Below are 14032 nucleotides of genomic sequence, written 5' to 3'. Positions count from 1 at the left end.
GATGATGATGATGTGTCTACCACCACCACTACACAGCGTCCACCTTCTCGATATCGATTTGAGAACAAGTGTCATGTACTTTGGGCTGTTGTAAAAGCCTCACTAAAACAGCAACTTGCATATGGCAACCAACTGTAGTGATTCGTACTAAAAAAACAAAAACAAAATGACATCTCAGGTGAGTTTGTTTGATGGTAAGTTCATGTTCCAGTTTCCCTTCCAATTAACTGATGGACCCGTAATTTAAACGTATCATCTGGAAATGTAGGAAAAAAAACAAACAAGTATTTTAATTTCTTATTTTTTATGTTGTTGTAAAATGTCAAATTGAAATGAGCGAAATTGAAAGCCAGTCGATGTGGCGTAGAGAGACTGAATCCAGTAAACAAAAGACGTAAAAGCAATTATTCAAATTGGAATCGTAAACGAATAGCACGATCGGCTCTTCGATCGGAAATGGGGGTGGTACATGCGTCATGTCAAAAAGAAAGAAAGAAACAAATGTGCGACTTGTGGGGTCTAGTTAGTAGTAACACGTTACTTCCTTCGGCTACTGCTAGTGGCGGACCAATGCAAGGGCTGATGGGTGGCGGATTGTCTCGCTCTGCTTCCGGTATCAAGGATTTCCTGCTGCAGTGGTGTCAGTCGAGAACGCGCGGATACAAGGTTCGATTTCATTCTTCTTCCTTCTTTCGTCTGCTCTTCTCACTTTTCTCTCCTTCACCTTCTATTCTGTCGCTTTCGTCGTTTTGGGGTTGTAGAACATCTAGGCGCATTTCATTCCCCAATTTCCATTCGTTTTTTTGTTTGCACTGAAGACACTTGTCTCTGCTCTTATTTCTTAAAACAAAACAAGATGGATTGACTGATTCATATACTGTGTGTGTACAGAACGTGCAAATAGAAAATTTCAGCTCCAGCTGGAACGACGGGCTCGCCTTTTGCGCCCTCATTCATCATTTCTATCCGGATGCCTTTGATTTCAATCAACTGGATGCCAAAAACAAGAGGCACAACTTTACGCTCGCATTCAAAACGGCAGAGTAATTTCACATACTTTTCCTTGTTTCCTTTTTTTTGTTTTGGTTTTTGACTTTTGACTTTTCTATCGTTTTTATTTCAATGAAAAAAGTGAAAAGGCCGGCATCGCTCCCTTACTGGACGTGGACGATATGGTAGCCATGGCTCGTCCCGATTGGAAATGCGTCTTCACCTACGTCCAATCTTTCTACAGGCGTTTCAAAGACGAATGATTTTTGAATGATGAAGTTTTGAATGCAATTTTGACTCATTCAAATGTGTCCCCCCGCCCCTTCTCCTGCCACTTCTTTCATTCTGTCATTATTATTATTATTATTATTATTATATCCCAGAAATGATGCTTGCTGATATTCTTGCCCAGTACGCCGCCTCTGCTGCTCCCAGCCTTTCTGTCTCATTATATATTCTCTTTCTTCTATGTGGACTTTTCATACACTCAACGTATGACTTATGTCGGCAGCTAGGTGGCGTGCCTCGACAAACGCTTCATTATGAGCCCACCGCTTTTATCAATGAAACATCGATTCTTTTGGAAAAAATAATACGAAAAAACAAACAAAAAAACATGAATTAAAAATATAAAAATATTGTTTATTGAGAAACCCAAAGGCATGGAAAAAGGGCATATTCAAATCATTTCAATGGGTCTTTTTTCCCTCTTTCTTTCTCTTTATGTCTTATTTTAGAAAAAAATACGTATTTATCTAAATATGGAAATGACATTACACTTTTATCCTGTCCACACAAAAGGAATATTGTATTCTTTCCTGTGTCAATAGCGTCCTCTTTCAATAATCATCAAACAACTACACATGCACACACCACACAACAAAAAAAAAAAAAAAATGAAGAAAAACAGAAAACGTAAAGAATATATACTGGTTATTTTTCCTGGGATTTTTGCCACGTATACTGAAAAGAAAAAGTGTTGTTTTCAAGTCGCCGATGTCATTTTTAAGGACTAGGGCCAGTTCGAGTTTTCATGCCTTCGTCGTTCGGCTAAACAGAGAGCAAAGTAGGGAAAATACGAATTGTCATCACAGTTTGCACAGGCAAAAGAGGAATGGCACGAACGCAGCGATTGCAACAAAAATTGGCAGTAATGTAGAAGTTTCATCTGAATAGGGGTTTATGATTTTAGGTTGTTCTCGTTTCTTTTTCGGACTAGTACTGCTTGTGCCAGACGGTTGTGGAACACTCGACGGCTCATCCTTTTCGATAGGTTTTTCTTCGATTTCATCTTCATCTCCTTCGCTTCCAGCCAACGGAGCTAACTTTGGCACATCTGCAAAAGATGGTTCGACACCTTTAGTTTGCTGGAGAGAAGAGAATCATTTAAAAAAGCAACTACCTTCCAATAAACCCTTCATGACATAGATAGCATTGACTTTGGGGTTGTCTTGGTTGCCCTTGATGAATTCTACCCTGACCTTCTTGCCCACCAGTTCTGATTCTTCGTCGTTGACCAGGATCTTACCCTTTGTCACTCTAAATGGAATGTATTCATCATGAGCCACGGCTTTGCCAACTTTCTCAAAGATGTCGAGGTAGGATACAATTGTGTGTACCCCATTCAAAGTGACATCAAATACCTGCAAAGACACGCATTGATTGATTGTAAAAATAATGTTTGAACGACATATGGACAAAAGCCTACCTTCATAGAAGGACTGTTGAAATAAACCTCACAGAATTTGAGCACAAGGACGTAGTCACCATCTTCACCGACTGGAATGTCATAACCAAAATTGGAGTGGTGATATCGTTCTGTCTGATACAGAATGGCATCCGGTTCAGGTACTCGACCGATATTCAAATACTGCCTTCCGTAATCGGAAGCTATTCCTGTCTTTCCTTCCAGCGGATCTGTAATGGTAATCGTTTTGAATAGAAAGGGATCCGCCGGCGTTTTGTAAACAAGAACTCCACTGACGGTTTACCTTTTTGGTATTTAATTCCATAAATATCAACGTGACTGTCGCCTCCAGCGTTGACAGCAAATATAATTTTTCCCAGTCCTTGAGTGGTGTGAATTATGGAAAAGAGAACAATTAGATAAATTTGGTAAGCAAACAAAACCGGCCTGTCCATTTTTCCCAATTTTTTCTCTTTGAGATCCCAGATCCAGGTGTGCAGTTGCTATGGTGACGAGAGGGAAGGACGTGGCTTGTGGTCTTTGGCTACGGGAAAAAGAAGCCTCTTCTTGTTTCACGTAAAATTCGGCTTTTCATTCGTGCGCTGGAAACTTGGGAAATTGGAAAACAATTCCACATAAAAGTAAGAGGAGCTTTTTAAGCTGCTGATACTGAAACAATTATTTTTAAATAGTTCGTAATATAAATGTATATTTTTGTAATTATACATGAGTCATATCAGCCAGGGAAATTTATTGATAAATGAAAAAAAACAACAATTGCAATCAATAGTTTAGGCAATGACCTCGCTAGAAGGTGAGACTAGTCTTTTGGCAACGTGGATTCTTTTATTGGAGACACAGACAATGTAGCAATGATCTGGATAGTTGACTGTAATTAAAGTGTAATATTAGTTGACAACACACTTTATAACATTTCTTTCCCCCTTAGGAGGCCTCACTTGTCATTCTCTGAAATCCATCTTTTGCATCACCAAGTCCTAATTCTTGTTTTTTAGCAGCTCTCAACATTTTAACGATGATACTCCCAATCCTCTCGTCGTTTTCCAGGTCTCCATTGGACTATTGGTAATGGCAACTGATAAATAACCAGACGAAAAAATACCTTTTTATTTTAGTGGAAAACTACGTACTGCAATAACCGCTCCATCCTCATCAAGTAATAAATAACCCAATTGGTTTGGTAACGAATCCATTTTCTTGTTTTGACGGATGACGCCGAAATGTCGGATCAGCAGAAGACGTTTGTCTGAGGAAGAGAAAGGGGGAGTTTTTACGGTTGCTATGCGACCACATGGAATGAATAAAAAACAAACGCGCGCCGAAATTTCAAGGAGATAGAAAATGGTGAACATCAACGAAATCCAATTGAAAATCAACGATTCTTTCGTGTTCCGAAGATTTGAGAAAATCGATTGGAAGCAAATTGGTAAAACAAGCTTTTTTCCTTTGTTTTTCTCATATTGAATGAATCTTTTGCATCAGCATCTTTGAACATGGAACAACTCAAAGTTAGTACAGACTGGGACATCATTGAAAAAAATTTGTGCAATATTCTGTGCTGTCACTTGGAATCTGAATTTAAACAATCTGACCTTGATCCTAATGTCTGCAAACTCTTCCAGTTGGCACAAATAAGCATCGAGTACCTGTTACAGATTAGACAACAGATTTTGACTGAGCTGCAGAAATGTGAAGAGAAAATGCAAACCAGCCAGTTGGTAATTAAACACAAAGTTAAACAGTTTTTTTTATTTTTATTGTTTTTTTATTTACTGTTTACATGGTAGGCTCTTGGTGAAGCGATTAAAGCAAAAGAGCAAGCTGAAAAGAAACTTAAAGAGCTTAAAAAGGAAAGTAAAAAACCAACTGATCAGAAACATTATTACAGAGTATGTAAATTTTTGGTTTCTCTTGTAGCAAAGTGATGAGTTTTGTTTGTTTCTAAATAGTGTCCTGCTTGTCCTAAAACCTTTTTCAATGGAGAATACCTCCATGGCCATTGGCAGAGACGACACCCAGAATATGTTACTGTTATCTCATCAAACCCAGCAGCCCCAAGGCAGTCACCTGTCCAACCATCAACACCAGTGAAAGAAACCCTTTTCCCCTGCCCCAGCAGTGACTGTGTCATCACCAATAAAAACAAATGATGCATCAGGAGGACCTTGTCAAAATAAAGAAATCAGTGAACTCAAGGAACGTTTGCAGTTGGCAGAAGCGCAGTTGCAAAACGAACAACAGCTACTTCATTCCGTTATAGAGAAGGTTATGATTCAAAAGAATTGCTACTTTTGAAAGTCGAGTCTCAATTTCGTTCTTTCTTGCAGATGGAAAAATCTAACGTTAATTTACAAGGCATGCTCGCCCTAGAAGTTGAAGTACGTTCTCTAAATTTGATTGATAAATTCCTTGTGTAACTAATCGTTTTTTATGGTCAGAAAATCTGTGCAACGTTACAGGAGAAAAAGGTTGAACAGCTAGTCATTCCAGCAGAAGCTCCTTATTCTCCTCAAAAAACGGTCCAATCGTCCAGCGTTCAAACGACACCGCGAATGTTTTATCAATCGGAGACGCCAGCTCCCACATCTCCGCTGCAAAGAAGTCGCATTACAAATGAAAGTGTCGCTCAGGATGTTATAACCACTCCAACTCCATCCGTCCGGTGCGTCTACAAGCCAGAGTCAATGAGCTTGACTCGGATTAGTAGCAGCCCCCAAGAAGAAGATAAATTATTAAGCCATTCATCGCCCCCTTCAAGTGTTAGTGGACACTCTAGTGAAGATGAGCAACCTCCCATCGAAATGTAAAGAAATTAATGCTTTGATTCAGTTTACAAAATTATTTAATTTTCAATCGTTAGGACTAAACCAGAAAAGAAAAAAGGGCCTAATAAAGTGAATCGCCAGGTTTTAATGGATCGCTTCAAAAAGACAATTGAAAATGCTCTGGGACAGCGGATGCAATTGCTGGGAGTCGACGTGAACTGCAAAACCCTGTCCAACTCAGCATTCCGTCTACTGTCGGAGAAGCTGAAGCCAAATCAACACCAAACTGCCGATTATCTCCAGATGCGCAATCAATTCGAATCGCAGTTGAAAGAACGATTGAAACATATTGGAGTTAAATCTCCGGCAAAGAGCCATGAGAAAGCGAAGCCCGTGAATTCAAAGCCACTCCTAACCGTGGCAACTAATAATAGGCAAAAACGGCCAAAAATGGAACGAGAACAAGAACAAGATCATCCGGTAATAACGACGCCCGTTCGAGCTCCAGTGCCCACTCCACGATCCAGGAATCAGATAACAGGACCGCCGACCTCATTATCTTTGATGGCTCGAGATGGAGAGGCTCATTCGGTACTTCCGTCTAGCAGTGTCAAAGAACTGACTGCTCATCTCGAACGTCAGGTTTATTGCAATTCAAAAAGATACTTTTTGTCTGATTTAAGATTTAAATAACTCGTTGTTTCAGATCAATGAAACCGTCGTGGTTGATCCGCCTGTCAACAGTGTCAACATTCTTCGCAAATCGACGGTGAAAGAACCCGAAAAAGTAGAAACAGAAGAAGACAGTTTTTCGTTTTCCTCGTTGGATGCGATCTTGACGGAATTGAAGAAACCCAACAGGTTTACAGGTGAAACAGCAGCGCCATTGAGCGCAACCAAATCCGTCCAGTGGCGGGTTCCAGTCGAAACTGCTCCCAAACCTGACGACGATTCGACATTGTGGGACTCGCCCTGAAATTGTTTGGTGAGAGCAAAACGAACTTTTCTTTTTGGTGCGCCCAGTAGATAAGAATTACCAGCACAAATGTTTATATTTATGTGTCAGACCATCACAGCATTTAAAGCAACAGGCGCGTAGATAAAAAGACACAGCACATGAAACGCTTTTAATGATGTCTGTCAAACATGGTGAGGAGATATTACAATTTGTCTTTAAAGGCTGAAATATCGTTAAATGCGCGCGTGTGGTAAAATAATATACTGGGAGCAGCGGTAAAATGCGAGTTTTACAAGATGTTACCTCGTTTAGTTTAACTTGATGAATCTAAATGTACACCAAAGTACACAGAAGTACATTTTACAAAAGAGATTGAGATTTATTTGCGTATCAAAATTTAAAAGTCAACTGAGTACAATGTTTCACCAGATCAATCATCATTTGCGTTAGATTTACTACAGAATGGAAATAAAGGGATGCAAAACAGATCATGGCGGAATCTTGTTGTAAGCAGTCAAATGCTTTAATCGTCGGTCAAGGTTTCGGCCTTGCTAAAACCGTTTTCTTCCCATCATTGTTTCCGTTAGGAAATCAAAAAGTTTGGGTCGTTGTAACCGCGATCGGCAATGGCTTTCTCCTTCTCTAAGACCGAAAATAAAGACATCTCGGGCTAGCCTAAGATCGACCATTCGCCACAGGAAGTCCACCGTAAGCCCAAACAATGTCCCGGTTCGGAACAAATGGCTAGTTCGTATCTAAGACCGGGACCAGAAATTATGGAGTACCATTTGGGGTTGAATGGCGATGGCTCCATGATTCGAAATCTACTCCATCAATAGATACCAGAATGTTGGAGCCTTTAAGGGCCTATGGAAACGATCCCCATTCAATCTATGAATAAAACAAATTAGCATTATAAAAACCCCAAAGAAATAATGTTGCCCTACCACTGGCATTTTTGCGAGAAGGCGAATGAAAATATGGCACCACTTCCGAAATGTTTTCCGACACTCCAACTAGAGCAGAACTATGTGTTCAGTAGCATAATGCTTCAAATGCAATAATGTCCATAAAAGATGCTCTGGGCGCGATTTAATGGGACGGACAGAGATAAATGTCAAAGCAGCACACACCGGGGAAGTCCCAAAAGGATCTGAATTTCCGATAGCCAAAGCAATACTACCGTCAACGTCATGTTTAGTAATATTATGGCCAAGCCGCCAGAAAGTTTCAGCTGATGCCATTTTTTTAGTATGAAAAAGTATAAAAAAACAAGACCGAAAACCCAGTAAATCACTAAGTCCAATAGATTTTCGTCGCTTGACAGGGTTGAACTGTTTGTGTAATTAGAGAATTTGTAAAATATTTAAAAATGGGTGTCAAGAAATTCTTTTATGAATGATTAAATTGCCTTGACGAGTTTTGCCTTAAATTAACGTTCATATGGAATAACTTTTAAAAAGTAACTTATGCGGAACATTTCAAAAGTTTAAAAGATTAAAAATGTCGAGATTTTTAGATCTTTAAGATGCTAATTTGTCTTCAATATTGTTTAAATAATGAAATTTCTTTTTAAAGCTGTTGAGACATGAACTATGTGCAGTGAAAAAACTAATAAACCCTTTCTTGAAAAATTAGTGGATTGAATGTTCAAATATTTGAAGAAAAGCTCAAATTTTTTAACATTCAATCCACTAATTTTTTCACCGCAAGGCAGGTTTATTAGTTTTTTCACTGCACATAGCCGCAGATTCATGTCTACAACAGCTTTATAAAGAAATTTCCATTATTTAAACAATATTGAAGACAAATTAGCATCTTAAAGATCCCGAAAATCTCGACTTTTAAAATCTTTTAAACTTTTGAAATGTTCCGCATAAGTTTTTTTTTTAAAAGTTATTCCATATGAACGCTTAATTTAAGGCAAAACTCGTCAACAATTGCATGTTGCATAAAACAACTTTTCGACAACTATTATTAATTAATTTAACCATTTAAAAACATTTTGCAAATTTTCCAATAATAGAAATCATTCAACCTTGTCACAACAAAGCAGACAATAATTTTTGTTTAAGAAAGTCACGTCTTTTGCCACACTCAGTGTTCATTTCTTTAATAGCTAATTTCAAGCTTAGAATGAGCAAAAATGCCGCAGTGGAAACACAATCCTCCGTGTAAAGCCCACACTATTCTTAGTCAAATGTTCGCAGACGGAAAAATTGATCCAGCAACCACTGCAAAAGCTGCATTCTCGTTTCACCCAGAATTTGCCAAGTTTACCATGCCGGTCTTTTACAACAACTTCAGGCAGCTTAGGCAATTGCATGGCCTCGAATGTATACCACATTTTATTATTCTCTATTTGTTTAGCAATTATTATATTTTCAGATATTTTTTATAGTAAAAATTCCGAAAAAAGCTCATCGTCTGCCCTGAGTTGTTTGGAGGACTCGGCCAACTCTAGTAGTACCAGCTCTCTTATCGTTTCTCGCAAACGCCTCCGTGACGATCAAGAGTCTGACTTAAACGAGGAAATAGAAGATTTGGATAGCAGGATAATTCACCAGAACCAGCCGGTCCTGATGGCAGTTTATAAGGATCACTCATTAGCCGAGATAGTCTCTATCTGTGTTACGCTTCCTAGTGGTGTCACTGATATCCGCTTCACTCTTGATGGCACTGGGCCCGCAACGACGTTTGCTACCATTACGTACACCTGGCCTCAAGTTATGTTCGACATTGAAGGTTTATTTGCATCTGCCATTAAAAAAAAACTATGACAGTCGAACACCCCAAGATCATAGCCCTTAAATTGGAACTAGAGAACAATAGACAACACATAGATAAAAACCTCAGGGCTCTATGGAGATCTCTCTGCCTATTCCTGTCAAAACCGATCCGAACACTGTTAACTATAAGTTGGCTAAAGGAACAGATGGCGTAATAGTATTAATGGCTGATTTATGTGCATTCCACAGATCATATACAGCAATCAAACCTGAATTCAAATGTGATTTTGAAGAATTCTAGACTTCTAGTCGTTTTGGTTTATGTTTTTATTTAAAACAAATAAACTGACACTCGCAAACCCTATTCGTACCTATTCGAATTTCTCTCATTTTACCGCAGCTCCCTGTGAGAGGAAACAAACGAAAGAGATAAAAATGAAGACTAAAAATTAATTTAAAATCCCTCCTCCTATATAATCGCGTCTGTAAGATATGACGAGGGTATTATTATCATATAATATGAATCATTATTTAAACCAACAATTTCGAATATTTCACAGGAGGAGATATCAGAAATTGATGGGAGTCAATGCACTGCATTGAAATAAGATAAAACCCAGACAAAAAGTGTCTATACAAAACAACACGTCATTGTCCGAGAGCAAAGTCAATGCAATTTACAAGTTTTCTTCTACAAGTTTTTTTGTTTTTGTTTTTTTACTTTAATTCTACGTCCAGCAAGGAGGATTTCCGCAAGTTTTCTTTTCAGTTAATGGGGTTTATAGAAGGAAAATGTCAGCCCCCCCTTTCCTTCAAGTGAAGATAGAACACACACACACACACAGAATGAAACACACGCGCAGAAAGGAAAAAAAAACGATCAAAATGTTTTGTTTTTTTAAATCCAATCCTGATATTTCAGGTAAGTTTTCAGTGGAGCTGGAAGAAGTAATTGGTCGATATTTGGGGTGGCCAGCACTTGACGCCGGACAGCCATTCTAGCCAAGTGCTTTAAGGAAAAGACCACCCTTGGTGCCAGGTAGAAAGACACACGAGACTCTTTTGTCCTACGCAAACAAAAAAGGAAAATAGATAAGCTTCTTTTTCTCATTTCCCCTCCTAACCAAACTATGCAGTTAAATGTTTTAAAAGTAATTTACCCGACGGCAAAAACGCGACCGGAAGGTGAGAAAGTGCAGCAGACCATTTCTTCATCGCCCTGAGCAATGGCTGATGGATCCACCTCCGGTTCCAAGAGATTCCAGAAACGGATGAGTCCGTCATCTGAGATGGTGGCCGTTTGGCCTCCATTACGAGCGTAAGCCACGCCTCTAACCCATGATCCATTGGCTCCGGAGGCAAAAATAGGCCTTGGCGGTGGGTACTGATGACACAGCTCCCTCAGCTCAACTCCTGTAAAGGTAAGGCGTTCGTTTCCACATCAATTCGTCATAGAGCGTAGCAAGTATGAATATACCTGTGTAGGGATCCCATAAGATGACCCGCGTGTCCCATGAGGACGAGGCCAAAATGGCTCCGTCGGGTGAGAATTCGCATGCGCTGACGTTGTGGTGATGGCCAGTCAACGTCCGCGCTAGCGAATAGGTGACCATGTCCCAGACCATAATTGATTTGCCGATGCCGGCCGAGGCCAGCAATTGGGCGTTGGGCGACCAGCAACACCAAAATATTTCATTTGAGTGGCCTTTTAGAGTTTTGAACATGTTGCCATCGTCTCTCAAATCCCACACCTAATGGGGAAACAAAATTTAAACAAAAATGAATGAAAGGATTCTCCTTTTTGGTCTCAACAGATAAAAACCGGACTTTTTTTTTTGGTGTCATTTCAACGGAAATGCGCGGCAGACTGAGATAAGAAAAAAAAAAGGGAAACCTGATTCAACTGGAACTAACCAGTTAAAATGAGGCTACTCTAATAGTAAGTTGTCCTACTACGTCATCATTTTCTCTCCACAACGGATAAGTTTTCTAGATAAATAAGTCTATAGTACTATTTAGTGAAGAAAAAGTATCACTACTTTAATGGTTCGATCCAGTGAGGCGGATACGAGACGAAGTGAACCGTCCGGTGCAAAGGCCAAGTCTCGAACGGCCTGCGTGTGGTCCATCAGCTCGAGCAGCTTGCATCCTTTTTCATGTTTAGAATTTAAATGAAAATTAAACGTCCGCTTTCTTTCATTTTGACATTTAGCGATAGGGAGAAAAAGGCTTGGCTCATTCACCAGTGTAAACATCCCAAATGCGGACGCGTCCGTTGACATGACCCGTGGCAAAGACGAGTTCCTTGTTACTGAAATCGAATCGCGTCCAATACTGGCGTTGCGGCGGATGGGCCAATTGGCTCTCCGGAGTGCCACTACCGAATCCAGCTGAATTGACGGGCGATCCGGCATCGATGGAGACCACCTGGCCTTTGATTTCGTTCCCTTCATCGTCTGTGTTGTCCAACGATAGCCTAGAGCAAATATTTCAAGTCTTTATTTATTCATTCGAAACGGGTGAGTCGAGAAACGTGACTGGATAAAAACTTAAGCTGATGCAATATCATCATGTGAAAAAAGAAAAGGGTCACTGTTGCCAGCACGCTTGTCATTCGAGTTTGCACTTGATAAAGCATCACACGAACCTGATAGGGCCAGCTCAGTAAGCCCCCTTCGTTTTTACAAAAAGAAAAAAACTGAAGCGAAATTCAATCCGTGACATTCTCGACAGCAGTTTCAAATGTCGTCTCACGTTTTGCAATCACGCAATGAAATCTAATTTAAAAAAAGATGTCCCTTACAGGCAGTTTTTGAATCGATTCCAAGGGACGATGAGGCACGCGACTGGTTCCGCAAAGCCAAGCGAAACGTGTTTCATCGGGAGCGAAAATGACGTGCCAGCATTCGGCCACATGACGACGGGATCGTGCCGATGTCAAAGGTGAGTGCGCTGGACGCGGCGCCGGGCGAAGCTCACCGACTTTCACCACATGAGCTGCAACAACATGACAAACAAAACAGAAATTCAGGTATTTCAATAATTTGATAACGCGTCTGACAACGAGGATTAATAATACAAGTCCTGCTCAAATATCGGACGATTTATTCCTTGTTGGGTTTATCTTGCGTGCATTGTGCGCGGTCTTAACTTCAAAACTCTCTCAAACGAAAGCAAAAGTTAAGTTTGGAAAACTAGCAGAAAGAAAAGGGAATGGCCAATTGCATCCATGATCTGAAAGGCGCGAGAAGGGATTTTTTTGGAAAACTGGCATTTCCGTGACAACAGCTGCTCCTATTGTCATTTGGCGCCGAATGTACATTCTCCCTTCCAGCTTCCAGTTCAGTTTGTTTTTGGGAGGGGCAGCACGAGACTTGGCGCGACTGTTTGGCGGCGGTCGGGAATGCGCTGTGCGTGAATCACGAGGCCATTTTTTGTTTTTTTTGTTTCATAGTTTTGCCTCTCTTTTACGACATGTATACAAGCAAAGTTAAGCCTCGAGGCCAACAAACTCGTGGCTCTCTACTTGATCATTGTTTTACAAGCGAAATGAGAAAAAAAAAAAAAAAGAAATGTGTGTTAGCAGAAGAAAAGATATCTGCGTCGCAGTAGAGTATTTTGGCCGCGGGAGAAAGGTTAAGTGACGTCAGTGGAGGACGGGCAGAATAATATTGATCGTGCGGGAGTGACAGAGAAGAGGCCAAAGAATGTTGTTCAATGAACTCGTCGAGACCGTTTTATTTTGGGGGATCAGCGGGAGAAGACATACCCAAGTCCTGAGGAGTTTTCTTCAATAGGGGGCGGGGTCCGTTATTGGTATCAAGCATCATTCACCTAAATAAATATAAACAAAAAACATCAACCAGTTGACACAAGAATAAAAAATTATAAATTCAACGTCCTCCAAATTTGGGAAGACTACGTGACTGCCAACACGAGTTTGGTTAACCAACACAAATCCGATTTTAATCACGATCGCCACGTCTTTGCATTTATTAATCGAATTTTACCATCCCCATAGGCGTCCGCCATGCTGCCAGCCTTGGAGATCCATTCCCACCAGAGGTGTAATCGCCATCAGAAATAAAGATGGCGATTACGACTCCCTTTCCACGTAAAAACCAAGGAATTTTGTTTTCAATTTCCAAGAAATGAATGCCGAATGATACACAAAAAGTTTTCCGTGTCCAAATGCTGAGCACGTGACTGCAATCACGCGTCACACAAACAATAATGCACAACATAACGCAGGCGCAAAAACAGTCATCAATTTAACATCACGTTCAATTACCTGAGGAACTTTGGAAGATGAAACTAGTTTGGAAATAACAAATTCCTCTGCGTCACAATTTTCCAAAGAAAAAAGAGTTTCGTGCAACAAATGTGAATTACAAAATCACTCTAATTTTGTTTTTTTGGCAAATAACAGGAAGAAATTAATGGAAGTGAAGCGAAACACGTACGATCGTCACGACTGCGCTCAACTGACTGACGGGAGAAAAGTGAACTGAACAACGAACCGCGTTGAATCCGTTGTAGGAAAGGAACCGCAGGGCACACCAATGAGTGTTTTTTTTTTGTCGTTTCTATTTTCGGGAGACAACTAGACAAGCCACGTCTGGCGCAGGCGCAGAGTAAGCCCAGACTACAACATCAAATTTATTTCTTTATAAAAGGGAAAAGTGAACATTTAACCTTGCAAATACAGCTTCGACTGACGCACCACACACGATTTGTTGGGTTTTTCGACTTCCTATGGATTTATTTAATCGAGCCATTGCGCATTTTTAAGAACGTCGTTCATCCGTTATAACACTTTCTAGAAAATACTACCGGGAAAATGCCTCTTGACGATAAACTAGTTTTATTCAGTAAATACAGC

The 14032-nt window shown here is 40.2% G+C and overlaps 5 protein-coding genes and 2 pseudogenes across 5 annotated transcripts; 3 read left to right on the top strand and 4 right to left on the bottom strand.

The window, feature by feature from the left end:
• Positions 1–501: 501 nt before the first annotated feature.
• Positions 502–1253, top strand: LOC123475905 (smoothelin-like protein 1). Its single transcript, XM_045179124.1, has 3 exons — positions 502–666; positions 892–1043; positions 1133–1253. Exons 1-3 carry the CDS (start codon positions 502–504, stop codon positions 1251–1253), a joined length of 438 nt encoding a protein of 145 aa, XP_045035059.1.
• Positions 1254–1774: 521 nt separating this feature from the next.
• Positions 1775–3213, bottom strand: LOC116934090 (malectin-A). Its single transcript, XM_032941712.2, has 4 exons — positions 2982–3213; positions 2699–2907; positions 2393–2633; positions 1775–2326 (listed from the first exon to the last, which is right to left on the bottom strand). Exons 1-4 carry the CDS (start codon positions 3130–3132, stop codon positions 2079–2081), a joined length of 849 nt encoding a protein of 282 aa, XP_032797603.2. The 5' UTR covers positions 3133–3213; the 3' UTR covers positions 1775–2078.
• Positions 3214–3369: 156 nt separating this feature from the next.
• LOC116934102 (ragulator complex protein LAMTOR4) lies at positions 3370–3955 on the bottom strand. Its single transcript, XM_032941717.2, has 3 exons — positions 3829–3955; positions 3637–3757; positions 3370–3566 (listed from the first exon to the last, which is right to left on the bottom strand). The coding sequence occupies exons 1-3, from the start codon at positions 3889–3891 to the stop codon at positions 3469–3471; spliced, it is 282 nt and encodes a 93-aa protein (XP_032797608.2). The 5' UTR covers positions 3892–3955; the 3' UTR covers positions 3370–3468.
• Positions 3956–3981: 26 nt separating this feature from the next.
• On the top strand, positions 3982–6649 carry LOC116934079 (zinc finger protein DZIP1L). Its single transcript, XM_032941705.2, is given in 9 exon segments — positions 3982–4124; positions 4181–4416; positions 4486–4587; positions 4648–4821; positions 4823–4963; positions 5026–5076; positions 5137–5501; positions 5559–6105; positions 6170–6649. Coding segments are annotated over 9 exon segments (1971 nt in total). The 5' UTR covers positions 3982–4039; the 3' UTR covers positions 6440–6649.
• Positions 6650–6800: 151 nt separating this feature from the next.
• LOC123473672 lies at positions 6801–7665 on the bottom strand (annotated as a pseudogene).
• Positions 7666–8545: 880 nt separating this feature from the next.
• LOC123473677 lies at positions 8546–9514 on the top strand (annotated as a pseudogene).
• A 143-nt stretch (positions 9515–9657) lies between these two features.
• On the bottom strand, positions 9658–13737 carry LOC116934304 (WD repeat and SOCS box-containing protein 1). Its single transcript, XM_045174754.1, is given in 9 exon segments — positions 9658–10217; positions 10311–10563; positions 10628–10901; positions 11190–11299; positions 11394–11626; positions 11954–11988; positions 11990–12147; positions 12920–12984; positions 13442–13737. Coding segments are annotated over 8 exon segments (1293 nt in total). The 5' UTR covers positions 12981–12984; positions 13442–13737; the 3' UTR covers positions 9658–10048.
• Positions 13738–14032: the final 295 nt, after the last annotated feature.

This window comes from Daphnia magna, linkage group LG1, assembly GCF_020631705.1.
Source record: "Daphnia magna isolate NIES linkage group LG1, ASM2063170v1.1, whole genome shotgun sequence".
Taxonomy (NCBI): Eukaryota; Metazoa; Arthropoda; class Branchiopoda; order Diplostraca; family Daphniidae; genus Daphnia; species Daphnia magna.
This window is presented reverse-complemented; position numbering and strand designations above follow the sequence as displayed.